Source organism: Coregonus clupeaformis, chromosome 11 (genome assembly GCF_020615455.1).
Source record: "Coregonus clupeaformis isolate EN_2021a chromosome 11, ASM2061545v1, whole genome shotgun sequence".
NCBI lineage: Eukaryota > Metazoa > Chordata > Actinopteri > Salmoniformes > Salmonidae > Coregonus > Coregonus clupeaformis.
In genome coordinates, this window is record NC_059202.1 from 28279484 (window position 1) to 28301096 (window position 21613).

Here is a 21613-nt window from a genome sequence, read left to right on the forward strand (position 1 = left end):
TTTCGACATTTTTGCAAATGTATAATAAAAAAAAAAAAAAAGTATCTTATTTACATAAGTATTCAGACCCTTTGCTATGAGACTCGAAATTGAGTTCAGGTGCATCCTGTTTCCATTGATCATCCTTGAGATGTTTCTACAACTTGATTGGAGTCCACCTGTGGTAAATTCAATTGATTGGACATGATTTGGAAAGGCACACACCTGTCTATATAAGGTCCCACAGTTGACAGTGCATGTCAGAGCACACACCAAGCCATTAGGTTGAAGGAATTGTCCGTAGAGCTCCGAGATAGGATTGTGTCGAGGCACAGATCTGGGGAAGGGTACCAAAACATTTCTGCAGCATTGAAGGTCCCCAAGAACACAGTGGCCTCCATCATTCTTAAATGGAAGAAGTTTGGAACCACAAAGACTCTTCCTAGAGCTGGCCGCAATCTGAGCAAAGCTTGTAGTGTCATACCCAAGAAGACTCGAGGCTGTAATCGCTGGTAAAGGTGCTTCAACAAAGTACTGAGTAAAGGGTCTGAATACTTATGTAAATGTAATATTAAAGTTTTTTATTTTAAATTTGCAAACATTTCTAAAGACCTGTTTTTGCTTTGTCATTATGGGGTATTGTGTGTAGATTGATGAGGGGGAAAAAAACGATTTAATCAATTTTAGAATAAGGCTGTAACGTAACAAAATGTGGAAAAAGTCAAGGGGTCTGAATACTTTCTGAATGCACTGTATGTAGAAATTCCTCTGTCTTACCCTCCGTACCAGCATGCCCCTACCCTCAGTGTCATAATAGAGGAGTGTGGGTATTTAGTAACACTGTTGTCTGGTTGTCCATAGGTGGTGACCAGTATCTAGGCTACATACAGTACCATGATGACCCAATAATAGACATTACAGAACCATCATTCTGCTTTAACCACAAACAATGTCCTAATGGTCCCAGTGGTCCTCTGTAGCTCAGCTGGTAGAGCACGGCGCTTGTAACGCCAGGGTAGTGGGTTCGATACCCGGGACCACCCATACACAAAAAAAATGTATGCACGCATGACTGTAAGTCGCTTTGGATAAAAGCGTCTGCTAAATGGCATATTATTATTATAAATACATAACATGACTACTCTTCCTCCACTGTCCTTGGACTGTTCCTGTTACTCACCAAATCTCTCTCCTCCTTCATCCTCTCAGGCCTACGTCGAAGCTCTCTAGAAAAAAGCTGAAATTGCCGGCCTTCCTCAGGAAATTCAGTCTGACAAAACCACAGCATCAAGAGAGGATTGTGCCTGGTTGTGCCAATGTGTAAGTCCTCCTCACCTTGTGTTGCATCATCTGCTTTATCGTTGGGCACGTCCCAAATGGCACCCTATTCCCTATGTAGTGCACTACTTTAGACCAGAGAACGGCACCCTATTCCCTATGTAGTGCACTACTTTAGACCAGGAGCTCTGGTCAAAAGTAATGCACTATATAGGGAATAGGGTGCCATTTGATATGCACACATTATAATCTACAGATGTAGGATCTTAATTTGATCACTCTTTTGTTGCTGAGAATTTTCCTGCCCTGCAGGAAATGCAAACTTGTAGTGTATTCAAGGTTTAAAAAGGCTTCTAAAGTTTATCATTTCCCGCTTTAAAATGTCAGACTTGATTTATAAGGAAGTCCTGCTGAAGTTGCGTACTGTGGTAGAAACATTTCAACATCCAGACATGAATCCCTTAGAACTCCACTCTGTGATCAAAACATGTTGAGAAATCCTAAACGTGATTAAGAAGGAATTTGTCCTTTAATCAAGGTATCGTTATTTAGCTATCTTCTGTACCAGCCATAATAACCCTGTGTTATTACATTTATGATCATTGAAAGCAAAAGGGGTCACTCATGCTTACAATGGTGAAACTATGACTTTTTTTTTGAACATATTAATTTGAGGTTCACTCGGAATGTTAACTTATTTTGTGCTTCTGTATTTTGGTACGTGGCTATGTGCTGGCTATGTGTACTCATGTATGCATTTTGTTTGTCCAACAGGAAGATTACATCCTGGCGCAGGCTTCCAACTGCCGAGACTTTTTAGGTCTCTCATGCACTAGACACAGGGGTGTACTGTATCAACAGAGGAGGGTCTACAGTTCCTCTCAGATGTAATAATATGCATTTTATTTTTTATTTTTTTAAACAATGAGGCGTAGATTACCAGTTGACCCCCCCCGACAGTCAACCCCGTTAGAACAGCTCAGAGACAGTTAGGCCTGCGTCCCAAACCCCACCCTATCCCCTATGGGGGGGCTCTGGTTAAAAGCAGTGCACTACATAGGGAATAGGGTGGCATTTGGGACACACATTTTAGAGAATCCAGTATGCGTGTCTGACTCTGACAAGACATCCTTTATTGTTGAGAAGCAGTGAAACCGCCACTAGTTATTCCAGCCTTAATTCCCCACAGCTGGTGCAGTGGGATCTGGTTCAGCTGTCTCTATAGGACAGACGTCCCAGTGGAAGCCAGGGTACCCCCTCCAACCCCCCACCTCTTAACAGATGGCCTCCTGAGGATAACCCCCCCTCCCCAGTGTCTGCAAACAGAGCATTTAATTTATTATCAGCTTTTGTATTCATGTCCTTTAAAAAAAATATATATATTATCTTTAATAAAAATAAAAAAAACATATTTGAAAATATTAACTTTGTGTTGTTCTGCGTTCATGGGGTTCAGAAGTAATATGACCTTTACACAGTGGTCAGTCAGTGGATAATGGGTTTAATTTCACCATGTGGTTTTACTCGGATGGTCTCTTGTGAGCACAGTCCTCTGTACAGTCTCATATACAACATGCATCCCCAGGCCATCCCAAAGCCTTTAGTTTGAATCCCCATCATAATAAGACACAATATTTGCGCTACAGTACTTGCACAAATTATGCGTTTTGTTTTGAATGTTACAGTCACTCAGTATAACCTTAACACAATGAAAACAATTCCTATCCTCCCCCTCTGGCAGAAACTCTCTGAACAGATGGTTGGTAGTTACGTTCACAATGTAAATACGGTCCAGCTGAGCAGTGTAAACTCAGCTGTGAGTGCAATAGAGGGAGAGTATTCACAATGAGGCAACTCCTAGTCTGTGTTCCAAATGGTGTCCTATAACCCAATATAGTGCACTACTTTTGACTGTAGCCCTATGGGACATGGTCTTCAGTAGTGCACCAAGGGCGTGTAAATGGAACATAGTTCCCTTTTTATCCACTGTTCTCTCTCTCTCTGCGTATTCTGACCTTATAATAAGCCATTTAGCAGACGCTTTTATCCAAAGCGTCTTACAGTCATGTGCACATACATTTTTACGTATGGGTGGTCCCGGGGATCGAACCCACTACCCTGGCGTTACAAGCACCATGCTCTACCAGCTGAGCTACAGAGGACCACACGTTGAACCTTGAAGTTAAAGCATGAGAACATCATGCTATTCACCCGCTATTCGTTTTGGGGTGGAGATCGAATAAATGACGGTGTGGTGGAGGTGCGTCTTCAGACACGCTGTAATTCCCTCATGATTCCGACACCTTTACGCGTGATGAACCAATGAATAAGGTCGAGCAAACCTGCCCATTCAAAGTGGAAGAGCAAATAACACCATTCGCCACGCACTGCAATTTACAACTTGTTAAGAGATATTGATAAGAGCTGGGTAAATTAGTAATCTGTTTGGATAAGGGAATTGTAAATATACATGACACTTGTTTTAGATCTATTTGACCTTGTAATCTCTGGAGACAAACGTGAAACCAGTCATACTTGTTTTAGATCTAGCTCAAATTCAAGATAGGGTTCCTTTACAGAAACAGGACTTGTCTGTCCTCCGTAAATAGAAAACAAATTGTGCAGGCTACTTTTATGTCCGTTTTAGATTATGGTGATATTATCTATATGCATGCATCGGCAAACACATTAAAACCACTGGATGCTATTTACCATTGTGCACTCAGGTTTATCACGGGTGATAGTTACTAAACTCATCACTGTTTCCTATATATGTGGGTTGGGTCTCTCTATCTGTGAGGCGAGAGCAACATGCTCTCTTGTTTATTTATAAAGCACTTCTTTTAAAACTACCTCCATATATATCATCATTAATTTCCACTAGATATACTAATTTTAAAACCAGATCACAGATGTGGATTACATTAGAGACTCCTGTGGTCTCCACAGAGTTGGGTAGGACTGCCTTCAGTTCCTTTGCACCTTATTTATGGAATAAACTGCAGATCCAACTTAAGTTAGACACTCTGGTGTCCCTTGCCCATTTTTTAATTTTTTTTATGGAGGATCAATATGATGTTGGCTGTGATTGTTTCTGTTGAATTGTGTTTTTGTTTTGTATGTTTGAAATGTTCTTGTCTGTATGTCTAAAACTGTACATGTCAACATGTTTACACAGGGCACAGCCGTAACAGAGATCCAGGTCTCAGTCTGTATTTCCCTGTTAAAATAAAGATAAAAAAAATAAAAAAATAAAAAAATATACTTTACCTTGTAATCTGTGGAGACACATGTGAAACCAGTCATACTTGTTTTAGATCTATTTGACCTTGTAATCTGTGGAGACACATGTGAAACCAGTCATACTTGTTTTAGATCTATTTTACCTTGTAATCTGTGGAGACACATGTGAAACCAGTCATATGGCAGAAAACTGAAGCATATCAACTTTCCCACAGTGAAGTCTATGAAATGCTGTGCCATTATGCAGCATTTATATTGTAGCCTATAATTAATTATTTGAGAGTGCCCATCCCTGCAAGTTAAAAGGTTGTACAATTGAATTACATTTACATTTACATTTTAGTCATTTAGCAGACGCTCTTATCCAGAGCGACTTACATTACATGTTTTATAATTACATTTATTCAGAGCGCGCTAGGTAGCCATACTTGCGGAGGGCGTTACGCGACCGAACAAGGTAAGTCTGAATACCAAATAACGAGAAATGTGTAGGAAAGGCGTGCGTAGGAAAGGCATAAATATCTAAATTGGAATCGGGCCCTAAATAGGGGGAAAGCGCCGGATATAATGGGACGCAGCCCTGTTGTTCTGAAACAGGTACAAGTCGCTACTTCACCATGGGGCAACCATAGAAATATAATCTATGAGTGAACCCGTGAGTTTACCAGTCAAATTGACATGGTTAGAGGTTCCAAGCTCTTTCTATTGATTATATTTCTATGCTCCTATAGCTGTGAAAAAAATGTACTAGACTAGCGGCTGCTGCCCTCAGCTAGTTTCCCTAGTCCACATCACCGACCCATGACGCACACCGGCATACCACTTAAAGGACTGGGAAAACACAAATGATGCAAGAGGGAGATTTATCAACGCTACAATGTGGTCTAGATTGCTCTTGAGGGCTGTGGGGCAGAACCAATAGCGTAACACAAAACACTCACTCGGCTGTGGAAGTGGATTTAAGCCTTCTTTTCATGGAGCGTCTGTGACGATTGCGCGTTTACACGTTAAGAGATACGAGTCCAGAATATGGGATCATCCCTGTTATGCAGATCAAATCAAAATCAATGTTTATTGGTCACGTACACAGATTTGCAGGTGTTATAGCAGGTGCAGCGAAATGCTCATGATACTAGCTAGATGGGCTTTCTCTCATTGTGCTATATGTACCTCGTACCGTGTAGGCCTATGCACTCTGTACAGACAAAACTCACTTAAGCCGTCGTACAACTAACACGACTGTTATGCTGGCATTGTGACAGGCTGTTGCAGTAACATTGAGGACAAAACAAGCTGAAACACAGAGGTCAGTTTACTTTTAGACATATGCTGACATTGGTGAACTAGAGAAACCAACAAATACGACACATCAAAGCCACGCTAGGCCTAATACTCAATGTTAGGCTAGCAGTCTGACGCTATCCCACTGTCGTGACGACTGACTCAACCATCGTCATGGTTACTGAGGTGGCAGAACTACTTTCTTGCCATTCTGGTCTAGAGGTGATCAGGCTGTGGCAGGTTATGCCTCGGCTAATCTCGTCCACCAGCCATCTCTCTCTGAGCCTGGGGACGAGGTCATGTCTCACCTGATTCTGTGGAAAATGCAAACATTACAGATTCATCAGAGACCATTAGTAAGGCTTCAATGCTGTGGCACTGGTAGGTTATAGCTCACCAGATAGTGTGGGACATGCTAGGTAACATGACTAGACTGGTAGGTTATAGCTCACCTGGAACATGCATCAGCATAGTCTGCATGACCAGCCAATAATTCACCTACAGGACCTTCAATACCTCAATCCTGGGGGATGTTGTCTCACCTGATTCTGGGGAAAATGCAAAGCATCGTCAAAGCCAGGATTAGCCAGGACTAGGCAGGACTAGGCAGGACACTAGCCAGGACTAGGCAGGACACTAGCCAGGACTAGGCAGGACACTAGCCAGGACACTAGCCAGGACTAGGCAGGACACTAGCCAGGACTAGGCAGGACTAGCCAGGACTAGGCAGGACTAGCCAGGACTAGGCAGGACTAGGCAGGACACTAGCCAGGACTAGCCAGGACTAGCCAGGACACTAGGCAGGACTAGGCAGGACTAGCCAGGACTAGGCAGGACTAGGCAGGACTAGGCAGGACACTAGGCAGGACTAGCCAGGACTAGGCAGGACACTAGCCAGGACTAGGCAGGACTAGGCAGGACTAGGCAGGACTAGGCAGGACACTAGCCAGGACTAGGCAGGACTAGCCAGGACTAGGCAGGACACTAGCCAGGACTAGCCAGGACTAGCCAGGACTAGGCAGGACACTAGCCAGGACTAGGCAGGACTAGCCAGGACTAGGCAGGACACTAGCCAGGACTAGGCAGGACTAGCCAGGATTAGCCAGGACTAGGCAGGACTAGGCAGGACTAGGCAGGACTAGGCAGGACACTAGGCAGGACTAGGCAGGACACTAGCCAGGACTAGGCAGGACTAGCCAGGACTAGGCAGGGATGAACCTATAGGCACATAGCTCCATGAAGAGCATCAGTAATCATCAACCTCTATGAACCCATTGAGGCCCCTACAGTACGTCACTCAGGTCAGGGAGCTGTAACGCACTGTCTAATTCAATAACAAAGGTCAGCGGCGGACCTCTGTAATCTGTTATGTTTATAATGAATGGATAAAAAAAAAAGACACTATTGTTAGTTGAGTTTACCATAATTGTGTTGGAAGTAAAGCTGATCTGGTTATTTTAAAGAGGCGTCACACCAAACCGCCACCATCTGTCTTTAAGACGTCAGTAATCTCTGTTTACTGACAGTGACCCATTCAAGACAACGTAGTAATTAAGGTGGGGGTCGGAAAAGTGGACTCAAAGCGAGGGCATGCATTGGACCATGTACAAAAGGTTTCTCTCAGAAAGTAGGTTGTGTGAGAATGACAGGAAGGGTCATTCAGGGTTAAAAGGCCAATCAGTGAGGACAGGGGGTCAGGTCAAATGTTGTCTGTGAGATCAGATCTTTAAGAGCATGTTTCCATGCAGGTTCATTTGGTTAGAGGTTGAACCTATCTTGTAAAACTAACCTTGTGGGGACACACAATTCATTCCCATTCAAAATACTATTTTCCCTAAACCGTAACCCTAAACCTAACCCTTACCCTAACCTTAACCCGAAAACCTAACCTTAACTCTAACCCTAAACCTGACCCTAAAACTAACCCTAGCTCCTAACCCTAAACCTAATTCTAACCCTAACACTAATTCTAACCTTAACCCTTAACCCCCTAGAAATCGTATTTGACCTTGTGGGGACTAACAAAATGTCCCCAGTTGGTCAAAAACACACACACACACAGTCTGCAGACGGAAAACCCTTTAGCAGAAGCACAACAACAGAATACATGGTCTCTTCCCCCCTATAACACATGGTCTCTTCCCCAATAGAACACATGGTCTCTTCCCCCCATAGAACACATGGTCTCTTCCCCCCAAGAACACATGGTCTCTTCCCCCATATAACACATGGTCTCTTCCCCCATAGAGCACATGGTCTCTTCCCCCATAGAGCACATGGTCTCTTCCCCCATAGAGCACATGGTATCTTCCCCCATAGAGCACATGGTCTCTTCCCCCATATAACACATGGTCTCTTCCCCCCTGGAACACATGGTCTCTTCCCCCATAGAGCACATGGTCTCTTCCCCCATAGAGCACATGGTCCCTTCCCCCATAGAGCACATGGTCTCTTCCCCCATATAACACATGGTCTCTTCCCCCATAGAGCACATGGTCTCTTCCCCCATAGAGCACATGGTCTCTTCCCCCATAGAGCACATGGTCTCTTCCCCCATAGAGCACATGGTCTCTTCCCCCATAGAGCACATGGTCTCTTCCCCCATAGAGCACATGGTATCTTCCCCCATAGAGCACATGGTCTCTTCCCCCATAGAGCACATGGTCTCTTCCCCCATAGAGCACATGGTCTCTTCCCCCATAGAGCACATGGTATCTTCCCCCATAGAGCACATTGTCTCTTTCCCCATAGAGCACATGGTATCTTCCCCCATAGAGCACATGGTCCCTTCCCCCATATAACACATGGTCTCTTCCCCCATAGAGCACATGGTCTCTTCCCCCATAGAGCACATGGTCTCTTCCCCCATAGAGCACATGGTCTCTTCCCCCCATAGAGCACATGGACCCTTCCCCCATATAACACATGGTCTCTTCCCCCATAGAGCACATGGTCTCTTCCCCCATAGAGCACATGGTCTCTTCCCCCATAGAGCACATGGTATCTTCCCCCCATAGAGCACATTGTCTCTTTCCCCATAGAGCACATGGTCTCTTCCACCATAGAGCACATGGTCTCTTCCCCCCATAGAGCACATGGTCTCTTCCACCATAGAGCACATGGTCTCTTCCCCCCTGGAACACATGGTCTCTTCCCCCATAGAGCACATGGTCTCTTCCCCCATAGAGCACATGGTCTCTTCCCCCATAGAGCACATGGTCTCTTCCCCCATAGAGCACATGGTCTCTTCCCCCATAGAGCACATGGACCCTTCCCCCATATAACACATGGTCTCTTCCCCCATAGAGCACATGGTCTCTTCCCCCATAGAGCACATGGTCTCTTCCCCCATATAACACATGGTCTCTTCCCCCATAGAGCACATGGTCTCTTCCCCCATAGAGCACATGGTCTCTTCCCCCATAGAGCACATGGACCCTTCCCCCATATAACACATGGTCTCTTCCCCCAAAGAGCACATGGTCTCTTCCCCATAGAGCACATGGTCTCTTCCCCCATAGAGCACATGGTCTCTTCCCCCATAGAGCACATGGTCTCTTCCCCCATAGAGCACATGGTATCTTCCCCCATAGAGCACATGGTCTCTTCCCCCATATAACACATGGTCTCTTCCCCCCTGGAACACATGGTCTCTTCCCCCATAGAGCACATGGTCTCTTCCCCCATAGAGCACATGGTCCCTTCCCCCATAGAGCACATGGTCTCTTCCCCCATATAACACATGGTCTCTTCCCCCCATAGAGCACATGGTCTCTTCCCCCATAGAGCACATGGTCTCTTCCCCCATAGAGCACATGGTCTCTTCCCCCATAGAGCACATGGTCTCTTCCCCCATAGAGCACATGGTCTCTTCCCCCCATAGAGCACATGGTATCTTCCCCCATAGAGCACATGGTCTCTTCCCCCCATAGAGCACATGGTCTCTTCCCCCATAGAGCACATGGTCTCTTCCCCCATAGAGCACATGGTCTCTTCCCCCATAGAGCACATGGTCTCTTCCCCCATAGAGCACATGGACCCTTCCCCCATATAACACATGGTCTCTTCCCCCATAGAGCACATGGTCTCTTCCCCCATAGAGCACATGGTCTCTTCCCCCATAGAGCACATGGTATCTTCCCCCATAGAGCACATTGTCTCTTTCCCCATAGAGCACATGGTCTCTTCCACCATAGAGCACATGGTCTCTTCCCCCATAGAGCACATGGTCTCTTCCACCATAGAGCACATGGTCTCTTCCCCCCTGGAACACATGGTCTCTTCCCCCATAGAGCACATGGTCTCTTCCCCCATAGAGCACATGGTCTCTTCCCCCATAGAGCACATGGTCTCTTCCCCCATAGAGCACATGGTCTCTTCCCCCATAGAGCACATGGACCCTTCCCCCATATAACACATGGTCTCTTCCCCCATAGAGCACATGGTCTCTTCCCCCATAGAGCACATGGTCTCTTCCCCCATATAACACATGGTCTCTTCCCCCATAGAGCACATGGTCTCTTCCCCCATAGAGCACATGGTCTCTTCCCCCATAGAGCACATGGACCCTTCCCCCATATAACACATGGTCTCTTCCCCCATAGAGCACATGGTCTCTTCCCCCATAGAGCACATGGTCTCTTCCCCCATAGAGCACATGGTATCTTCCCCCATAGAGCACATTGTCTCTTTCCCCATAGAGCACATGGTCTCTTCCACCATAGAGCACATGGTCTCTTCCCACATAGAGCACATGGTCTCTTCCACCATAGAGCACATGGTCTCTTCCCCCCTGGAACACATGGTCTCTTCCCCCATAGAGCACATGGTCTCTTCCCCCATAGAGCACATGGTCTCTTCCCCCATAGAGCACATGGTCTCTTCCCCCATAGAGCACATGGACCCTTCCCCCATATAACACATGGTCTCTTCCCCCATAGAGCACATGGTATCTTCCCCCATAGAGCACATGGTCTCTTCCCCCATAGAGCACATGGTCTCTTCCCCCATAGAGCACATGGTATCTTCCCCCATAGAGCACATGGTCTCTTCCCCCATAGAGCACATGGTCTCTTCCCCCATAGAGCACATGGTCTCTTCCCCCATAGAGCACATGGTCTCTTCCCCCATAGAGCACATGGTAAGCAGCTCCCCTATCAACTTTGCTGTCCTCCTCCTAGTATTCACAACAGCCAGCCATATTATTAGAATAATAGAGGCACGATGGTAGATTATAGTTATGGTGGTTCCCATCATAACAACAATAGTCTATGTTACTGTGTGCAACTGAAAAAAGGGTTGAAGCACACCTGTTTCGTTATACCTGTCTAACTAGATCACCTTGCATTAGTCAAATGACCAAGGGCTTGCCACAACATGTACCGGGAGATAGTTTTGTTTTACAATCACATTTCCTACTCCAAGCACTCATAATCCCTCATAAAATGTAATTGCAACAACGGATTAAAGTGGTAGTTCTATGTAATAAGAGAGTCAGTAGTAGTAGTAGTAGTAGTAGTAGTAGTAGTAGTAGTAGTAGTAGTAGTAGTAGTAGTAGTAGTAGTAGTAGTAGTAGTAGTAGTAGTAGTAGTAGTAGTAGTAGTAGTAGTAGTAGTAGTAGTAGTAGTAGTAGTAGTAGCAGCAGTAGTAGTAGTAGTAGTAGTAGTAGTAGTAGTAGTAGTAGTAGTAGTAGTAGTATAGTAGTAGTAGTAGTAGTAATAGTAGTAGTAGTAGTAGTATCATGCATATATAATAACACAGTCAGTAGTAGTAGTAGTAGTAGTAGTAGTAGTAGTATAGTAGTAGTAGTAGTAGTAGTAGTAGTAGTAGTAGTAGTAGTATCATGCATATATAATAACACAGTCAGTAGTAGTAGTAGTAGTAGTAGTAGTGGTAGTAGTAGTAGCAGTAGTAGTAGTAGTAGTAGTAGTAGTAGTAGTAGTAGTAGTAGCAGTAGTAGCAGTAGTAGTAGTAGTAGTAGTAGTAGTAGTAGTAGTAGTAGTAGTAGTAGTATCATGCATATATAATAACACAGTCAGTAGTAGTAGTAGTAGTAGTAGTAGTAGTAGTAGTAGTAGTAGTAGTAGTAGTAGTAGTATCATGCATATATAATAACACAGTCAGTAGTAGTAGTAGTAGTAGTAGTAGTAGTAGCAGTAGTAGTAGTAGTAGTAGTAGTAGTAGTAGCGGTAGTAGTAGTAGTAGTAGTAGTAGTGGTAGTATCATGCCTATATAATAACATAGTTATTTGTAGTAGTTGTATCATACCATACTTATATGAACTGGATTGTGAGGGTGTGTGACTTGTTAACATGCCTGTTAAGCCTCAGAAGGTGGCTTACTGTATGCAGCTACTGTAGGTGTCCTTTGTTGGTTGGGGTGAGTAATCTATTATCATGTGTGGAAGGGAAACATCTCTGCATCCTGAGCGCCTTCCTCTACAAACCAGGAAAATCTCTTGTGTTTGTTAAATCAAATCAGATCAGATTAAATCAAAGAACAACATGAGCTGGTTTCTGTAATAAGTCATGTTTATTGATGGTTTGGGACATGCTAGATCTCTATACAGAGGGAATGGAGAACAAGCTCTGCACCGAGTAGTTAACTAACCAGGTCCTGGTTTTTCCATCAACATTAAAACATTTTGTTCCATCTCAGGGTTGTGACACGAACTCTTATATTATAGTGGAGAGGATGAGGCTGTACCCAGGGGCTGTACCCAGGTCAGGGGAGGTGAAAGGAGAAAACAAGTGTACAGTCCATTAATTAATCAGTCAGTCAATCAATTAATGAATAAATACCCCCTCCCATTCCTAGGCACCAGGGCAATAATAAATAGAATGAAACAGAAATATAACTGAAGAGGTAACGATGCCAAACTTGGACTATGGTGGCCTATTATCTGAACCCACTCACTGTTTTTTTGGTGCAGGGGTTTGTTTCAGTGGGGCTGGATAAGGAGGTGACATTTCACATTCTTCATTCAGGGATTTCTCTATTAGGTATCCTTGTATGTCTGACTTTGGGCTATTCTAGTTTATAGGTACTGTATCCTGTACCTTATTTTCTCTTCAAAGTATCAACATTTTAAATGTGAAGTTCTGTGACTCTCCAGGCCTGAAGATTCATATGAATCTAAAACAGTATTTTAACCTATTTCAGGCCTCTTTCCTCAGGCAAAAGCATGTGGTAGGCAGTCAGTCAGACTTGGGTACATTACAAAGGGCTGTGGAAAATCAATAACTACCTGGGGCGGCAGGTAGCTTAGTGGGTAAGAGTGTTGTGCCAGTAACCGAAAGGTTGCTGGTTCTAATCCCCGATGCCGACTAAGTGAAAAATCTGTCGATGTGCCCTTAAGAAAGGCACTTAACCCTAATTGCTCCTGTAAGTCGCTCTGGATAAGAGTGTCTGCTAAATGACAAAAAAAATAAAGTTCTCACTTTGAAGGGTTATTCTGGGGACTCTTCTGACATCAGGGATTCAACTATTTTTTACTGTACATTTGTAAGCCCACTATGGAGAGCTGTGCTCCAGATATTGAAGGTATTTTCTGATGCTGGCTCATTGGCTTCAACTTGGACTGGTAGTTGGGCTCATTGGGTCGGTTAGGACTGAATGTTTCACCAGTATTCACAAGGGTGGGGCTTCTCTTTTCGGAGATGTGTGAGGGAAGATATTCACAAATGTTTAACTCTACACTAACCTCCAGATGTTATGAAGATGATGGTCATTTTTACAGTGTTTGTAAGACTACAAGACTCCATTTTCACTAACTCTCAAACACATATACGTTCTTAAAAGTGCGTTAAAGTCTTACATTAAAAAATACATTTCAAAATAAAAGTGAACATTTCAAAATAAAAGTAGGGTTTGTTCTGATCACTGGTTAACCACAAGACCAGTACATTAAGTTACCTGGTTCTAAAAACAGGACCAGTTGAATTCAGTTTCATCGACATCCACTGTGAATCTATAAAAATGACAACATTGCATAAAGCCAACTTCACTTCAGTAGTAGTGACTTTTTAAACAGTTTAAACACAGGCAGCAAAGAAGTCAATTTTGTCATCGTGGGGAGTGGACATATCATGGAATAATCTGGAGGATGTATATTTACAATAAAGTGCTTCAAGGCCCCGATTCCGACTTTGGAAATTAGGCCTTTCTTACCCACGCCTTTACTCCACACTTCTCAGTAGTTGGTATTCACGCTTACCTTATTTGATATTTGGTATTTTATTAGGATCCCCATTAGCTGTTGCGAAAGCAGCAGCTACTCTTCCTGGGGTCCACACAAAACATGAAACATGACATAATACAGAACATTAATAGATAAGAACAGCTCAAGGACAGAACTACATACATTTAAAAACAGCACACATAGCCTACATATCAATACATACTGTACACACAAAATATCTACGTCAAATAGAGGAGAGGCGCTGTGCGGTGAGGTGTTGCTTTATCTGTTTTTTAAAATCAGGTTTGCTGTTCATTTGACCAATATGAGATGGAAGGGAGTTCAATGCAATAATGGCTCTATATATTACTGTACGCTTTCTTGAATTTTTCCTGGATTTGGGGACTGTGAAAAGACCCCTGGTGGCATGTCTGGTGGGGTAAGTGTGTGGGTCAGAGCTGTGTGTAAATTGACTATGCAAACAATTTTGAATTTTCAACACATGAATGTTTCTTATAAAAAGAAGAAGTGATGCAGTCAGTCTCTCCTCAACTCTTAGCCAAGAGAGACTGGCATGCATAGTATTTATATCAGCCCTCTGATTACAATGAAGAGCAAGATGTGCCGCTCTGTTCTGGGCCAGCTGCAGCTAAACTACGTCTTTCTTTGCAGCACTTGACTACATGACTGGACAATAATCAAGATAAGACAAAACTAGAGCCTGCAGGACTTGTTTGTTTTGACTATGACAGTTTAAAATCTAAGGTAACACCAAGTAATTGAGTCTCCTGAACTTGTTCAACAGCCACACCGTTAAGTTGCATAACAGGCTTTGCAGGCGTGGTTCCCTTGCGCTCGCTGAATAAATGTAATTCAACTGCTGAAAACCCACTTGCTCCCACTTGCTGGTTAACAGATTTTCTTGTGGAGTTTTCATTCAATAGGGTTTTCAGTACATACGGTGTACCTATTTTGGATTTTGCCGACAGGCTAGAATACATCGACAGAACAAGTTTAGAAAATAGGTATCAATGAAAGAAAACCATCTAAATATATGTACAGTATGAATCATTAAAAAAAACATGTTTGGAGAGCCTTCACGCACTAAATATATTGATGAATAAAAATACAGTGGTTTGATTCCTTTTGAAAATTGCCACATTCAGTTCTTCAACCCATGGTGCTGTTGGAAGATTAGTGTACATAGAATTATAATAGGGAGAATAGTGTACAATAGTAGGCTGCACCCTCGTCTGTTGCCTGCACTAACCATGGAACTGTGTGATGACACGGCCAAGTATCTCACCGTGCATCAGGTTCAAACTGTTAGGGCCTTGTCTGCGCTCCACTCCATAACCATTTAATTAGCCTACATGTCTATTTACTGTATTATTATTATTATCAACTGTTACTAATTAACAACCACACGCCCTCGACGGCTTTACACAGGAAGCAAATGAAGGTGAACTAAACAATGTAATTAAAATGGAATGATAATGTAGACTATACCAACTGAAGGGAACAAACAATGTAATTAAATGGAATGATAATGTAGCCTATACCAACTGAAGGGAACTAACAATGTAATTAAATGGAATGATAATGTAGCCTATACCAACTGAAGGGAACTAACAATGTAATTAAATGGAATGATAATGTAGCCTATACCAACTGAAGGGAACTAACAATGTAATTAAATGGAATGATAATGTAGCCTATACCAACTGAAGGGAACTAACAATGTAATTAAATGGAATGATAATGTAGCCTATACCAACTGAAGGGAACTAACAGTACATTGGCAGTTGAATATGTGTGGTTACTAGGCCTACTGACAGTCGATACTCAAATTATTTTCTACTGACAGTCGATACTACTAAAGTATTTTCAGCTGTTTGAATCTGGTGGACAAAACCGAAAGTAAAAGATGCAGAAAACGAAACGTAAAAACGGGAAGCATAGAAATAGCGCACAGAGAACAGATCTACCGCTTCTTAAACTGGCTTTCAATGAGAATGACAGATCTATAACGCACATTTCTATGTGAATTTTGTCCGGTCACCCAACTAGTTACATATTGCAGCTTTAAGTTCAAGGTCAGAATACGCATAGAGAGAAAACTGCGTAAAAAGGGAGTTACGCTTAACTCGGTCGGAATCGAGGCCCATAGGAACAACTTCATAATAACCTGAAAGGTATACATGTGCAAATTAGTCATTTCTTCTTGATTTATTTGACAGGATTGTGTAACTGTTACCAGATACCAGGGTAGCCTGGTCCCCACAGATCGGTCTGTGCTCTTGTCAACTCCATTGCTGTCAATTGACGTGACAATGAGTGACAGGGAGTTGGCATGATAGCACAAACAGAACGGCACTCAGGCTAGGACGAGGGTACTGTCTGAACTCTTTCGTGAGGTGAACGATGATCTGCTGTTTACAGAACAGAAACAATGGATCAGCACTCTGAGGAGAGGAACTTTATAATAATGCATAAGAGGATGAGTTCCTGTTTAGGAGGCGTTTAGGTGAGAGCTTAGATTCGGCAGGACCTGTCTTCTGTCCACTCTGCTCAGTTACAATGCCTGTGTCCCAAACGGAACCCTGTTCCCCATATAGTGCTCTACTTTTGACCAGGCCTGGTCAAAAGTAGTGCACTATATAGGGAGTAGGGTGCTCTTTGGGACACACACCTAATCACAATACCGTAGTAGATAGTTTGACACACACAGTGCAGCAGCAACAGCAAACCCAAACCCTCTACGGTAGTGATAACCAGCTAGAATATGCGCCTCTCCGAGGACACGGCTTGGCAGGTGCCCTCCAAGGATGGTTGCATTCTACAGTTGCTTTATATAGAAAGCGTACATTTACACACACACACAAGCGCGCACGCTATTGAAATCCAGTTTCACTCACAGCATTTTGTGAAGACAAAAAATAAATGGCAATACAATTTTCAAAGAGTGAACACGTGTAAGTTAAGATTATTTACAATTTCAAACTGTGTACATCAGCAGAAAGTACAGTAGTAAACCTACCAAAAACATTTATAAAATTGGCATGCGTGCATTAGATATTCAGTCAAAAGTTACTGGTCAGTTTGACCTCTTTAGCCAATAGGCTGCGTGTTCCAACTCAGCTGGTTCCTTCTCCATCACAAATAGTACCCCGTTCCCTTTATAGTGCATTACTGTTGACCAGGACCCATTTGTGAACAATACAGGGAACAGGGTGCCATTTGGTCCTCATCCAAGAGGAGAACTTTGTTGTCTGTGTCTTTTCAGAGCATTTCTTTCAAATACAAAAAAAATACACACACACACACACAAAAAAAAAAACTTCCATTCTACTTTTACAAAAAAACAAGTATAGTACACATGTTTGGGTGGTTAAGGGACTTTTTTTGTTCATGATTTTGATCACTTTGTGAATTTGTAAGTCTTTTTGGCAATTTTCGTTAATAAAGTACAGTATTTTATGTATATAACGCTAGTTTCCAACTGATTACCAATATTTAGATGAAGAGGCCAGATTCTAATCTGAAAACTCAACAATAGGAAGCAACACAACAAGCACATGGTGTAGATGGAAACTCCCAATCAGGATCAACAGGAACACCCGCCTTCAGTGGTTGGAGGCTCCTGCGGTTTGTCCAGCTTGATGTCAATCACTGGGGAAAAGACGGTTAAGGAAGCTTTGGGAAGGCATTTGCAAAACAAGTTGACCGTTAGCTCTTTTCAAACATACGGCTTGGCTGTACACCAGTGAAACAGAATTCAATGTCTTTATCTAAAATGGTCTTACCCTGATTCCCTATATCCACACATCCTTCTCAATTGTATTAAAGGAGAGGGTCTAAGGCTCCTCCCCTCTGGCTTTCTTCTCCAATAGGTTTTGAGAAGGACGCGAGGAAACTGAATGTGAGGAATCGAGGAAAGGTCATTGAGAAAGGGTCTAATTGTCTCTGTAACTCAGTGATGTAGCTTCACTGCCCTCTATAGTCATAGCATGGTACTGTTTAAATGTGGACCTGCAGTATAAGCTTTATGACACTAGGTGGTGCTGCTGTTCATACATCTACTACTAAAGCCTTGCCTTTTTTTTTTTTTTTTTTTACAATTTTAGTCATTTAGCAGACGCTCTTATCCAGAGTGATTTACAGTTAGTGAGTGCATACATTTTTCATACTTTTCAAGGCAGCAATGCATGAGGGCGTGAACAGGATCCGTGTATCAACCATCCAATATTATTCTCCTCATGTGGAGCACAGAGCTCTTACTTTGAAAGTTTAACTTCAGCTTCTTTAACTCAGGCCAGAAACCCATTTCCATCTTGTTTACTGTGACAGCCATCAGCATGGAACAGAGTAAATCATCCATTTTAGGAGATTTTAAGATACGTCTCTTTCAGTAGTATATCAGCTACTGTTAAGTCAATAAAACCATGAAATACACACAGTGAGCAAAGCACCAGCATTCTTCAAGAAAAGACTAAAGAAAAATAACAAGGAACTGGATGGACTTTATAAAGCCCCATGGTTGTGTTTCATCTGTTCATTGGCGACCTCACAGACACCTGTCTGACATATGACATACGCCTCCTTCTCCTGTATCTCTCTGTCTGTGTCCCAAATCACACCTTATTCCCTACATATGGTGCCCGGGCCCTGGTCGAAAGTAGTGCCCTATAAAGGGAAGAGGGTGCCATTTGGGACGAAGCGACCTATATCTGTCCCCACGGCAAGTTATTTACACCTTGTAGCCTACACCAGCCTTGTCTGGAGAGATCCCTGGAGCCCAGGGGAATTTAAAGGCAGAGAGAGGTTTCCAAGGACATGTCACGTTGTGTGTGTGTGTGTGTGTGTGTGTGTGTTTGTGTGTGTTGTGTGTGTGTGCGTGTTGTGTGTGTGTGCGTGCGTGCGTGCGTGTGTGTGTGTGTGTGTGCGTGTTGTGTGTGTGTGCGTGTGTGCGTGTTGTGTGTGTGCGTGTTGTGTGTGTGTGCGTGCGTGCGTGCGTGTGTGCGTGTGTGTGTGTGTGTGTGTGTGTGTGTGTGTGTGTGTGTGTGTGCACTTGTCCTGAGCTACAGTACCAGTCAAAGTTTGGACACACCTACTCATTCAAGAGTTTTTCTTTATTTTTTACTATTTATTACATTGTAGAATAATAGTGAAGACATCAAAACTATGAAATAACACATATGGAATCATGTAGTAACCAAAAAAGTGTTAAACAAATCAAAGTATATTTTATATTTGAGATTCTTCAAAGTAGCCACCCTTAGCCTTGATGACAGCTTTGCACACTCTTGGCATTCTCTCAACCAGCTTCACCTGGAATGGTTTTTGAACAGTCTTGAAGGAGTTCCCACATATGCTGAGCACTTGTTGGCTGCTTTTCCTTCACTCTGCGGTCCAACTCATCCCAAACCATTTCAATTGGGTTGAGGTCGGGGGATTGTGGAGGCCAGGTCATCTGATGCAGCACTCCATCACTCTCCTTCTTGGTCAAATAGCCCTTACACAGCCTGGAGGTGTATTGGGTCATTGTCCTGTGGAAAAACAAATGATAGTCCCACTAAGCCCAAACCAGATGGGATGGCGTATCGCTGCAGAATGCTGTGATAGGCATGCTGGTTAAGTGTGACTTGAATTCTAAATAAATCACAGACCATGTCACCAGCAAAGCACCCCCACACCATCACACCTTCTCCTCCATGCTTCACGGTGGGAACCACACATGGAGAGATCAGCCGTTCACCCACACCACGTCTCACAAAGACACTGCGGTTGGAACCAAAAATCTCAAATTTGGACTCATCAGACCAAAGGACAGATTTCCACTAGTCTAATGTCCATTGCTTGTGTTTCTTGGCCCAAGCAACTCTCTTCTTCTTATTGGTGTCCTTTAGTAGTGGTTTCTTTGCAGCAATTTGACCATGAAGGCTGCAATTTCTGAGGCTGGTAACTCTAATGAACTTATCCTCTGCAGCAGAGGTAACTCTGGGTCTTCCATTCCTGTCGCGGTCCTCATGAGAGCCAGTTTCATCATAGCGCTTGATGGTTTTTGCGACTGCACTTGAAGAAACTTTCAAAGTTCTTGAAATGTTCTGTATTGACTGACCTTCATGTCTTAAAGTAATGATGGACTGTTGCTTCTCTTTGCTTATTTGAGCTGTTCTTGCCATAATATGGACTTGGTATTTTACCAAATAGGGCTATCTTCTGTATACCCCCCCTACCTTGTTACAACACAACTGATTGGCTCAAACGCATTAAGAAGGAAATAAATTCCACAAATTAACAAGGCACACCTGTTAATTGAAATGCATTCCAGGTGACTACCGCATGAAGCTGGTTGAGAGAATGCCAAGAGTGTAGGGTAGTGTAGGGTAGTGTAGTGTAGGGTAGTGTAGTGTAGGGTAGTGTACGGCAGTGTAGTGTAGGGTAGGGTAGGGTAGGGTAGGGTAGTGTAGGGTAGGGTAGTGTAGAGTAGTGTAGTGTAAGGTAGGGTAGGTTAGGGTAGGGTAGGGTAGTGTAGTGTAGGGTAGTGTAGGGTAGGGTAGTGTAGGGTAGGGTATGGTAGCGTAGGGTAGGGTAGGGTAGTGTAGGGTAGGGTAAGGTAGGGTAGGGTAGGGGTAGTGTAGGGTAGGGTAAGGTGGGCAGGGTAGGGTGGGTAGGGGTAGTGTAGGGTAGTGTAGGGTAGGGTAGGGTAGGGTAGGGTAGGGTAGGGTAGGGTAGGGTAGGGTAGGGTAGGGTGGGAGTGTAGGGTAGGGTAGGGTAGGGTAGGGTAGGGTAGGGTAGGGTAGGGTAGGGTAGGGTAGGGTAGTGTAGGGTAGGGTAAGGTAGGGTAGGGTAGGGTAGGGTAGGGTAGTGTAGGGTAGGGTAGGGTAGGGTAGTGTAGGTTAGGGTAAGGTAGGGTAGGGTAGGGTAGGGTAGTGTAGGGTAAGGTAGGGTAGTGTAGGGTAGGGTAGGGTAGGGTAGTGTAGGGGTAGGGTAGTGTACAGTAGATTAGTGTAGTGGGTTATCAGGCCGGGGCAGAGGGCTATAGATGACTGAGAGCTTTGACCTTTAATGAGCACTGACCTTTCCATGATGGAGTTGGGCAGCTGTAGTCTCATCAGCAGACTACATATTCATCTGACTGCAGAAAATTATACAGCCAATGGTAAAGAACTAATACACACGAAAAGGGCAACACATTTACCCAGTTTTCACTGACTGTCTGGAGTCACAAAGACTTTATCAGCCAGCAGCCAGTTGTCTGTTCTAGAAACCTGGGATATTTAAAATTCATAGATGATAAATTAAATAGGTCAAATTAAATCTAAGAAGTGTTGTTTTCAAAACGGCACCCTGTTATATCATGCCCTATAAAGGGAATAGGGTGTAATTTGGGACAGGTCCCAGGTCTCAGAGGAGCTAGAAGCCAGGCTGTTTTTCAGATTCCTATTAACATGGACCACCCTGTCCTATCAGAAGCCTGCCTTGCACAGACACCCCCTCCTCTCCCTCTCCTCTCCCCTCCCATCCCATCCTCTCCCATCTCCTCTCCTCCTCTCCTCGCCCATCCCATCCTCTCCCATCTCCTCTCCTCCTCTCCCCTCCCATCCCATCCTCTCCCATTTCCTCTCCTCCTCTCCCTCACCCTCACCC

At 43.7% G+C, this 21613-nt stretch overlaps 2 protein-coding genes across 2 annotated transcripts in view; one reads left to right on the plus strand and one right to left on the minus strand.

The window, feature by feature from the left end:
• im:7152348 (uncharacterized protein LOC559250 homolog) overlaps nt 1-2283 on the plus strand; it is a 4825-nt gene extending 2542 nt beyond the window's left edge. Inside the window, exons 2-3 of the mRNA XM_041844992.2 lie at nt 1189-1299; nt 2032-2283. Of these exons, the coding sequence (XP_041700926.2) occupies nt 1189-1299; nt 2032-2077 (157 nt within the window). The 3' untranslated portion in view covers nt 2078-2283. The remainder of the gene's footprint in view (nt 1-1188; nt 1300-2031) is intronic.
• Nucleotides 2284-16007: 13724 nt separating this feature from the next.
• The window catches only part of LOC121537624 (ras-related protein Rab-6B), a 173370-nt gene continuing 167764 nt past the window's right edge, over nt 16008-21613 (minus strand). Inside the window, exon 8 of the mRNA XM_041845208.1 lies at nt 16008-17632. Coding sequence (XP_041701142.1) covers nt 17568-17632 — 65 coding nt within the window. The 3' untranslated portion in view covers nt 16008-17567. The remainder of the gene's footprint in view (nt 17633-21613) is intronic.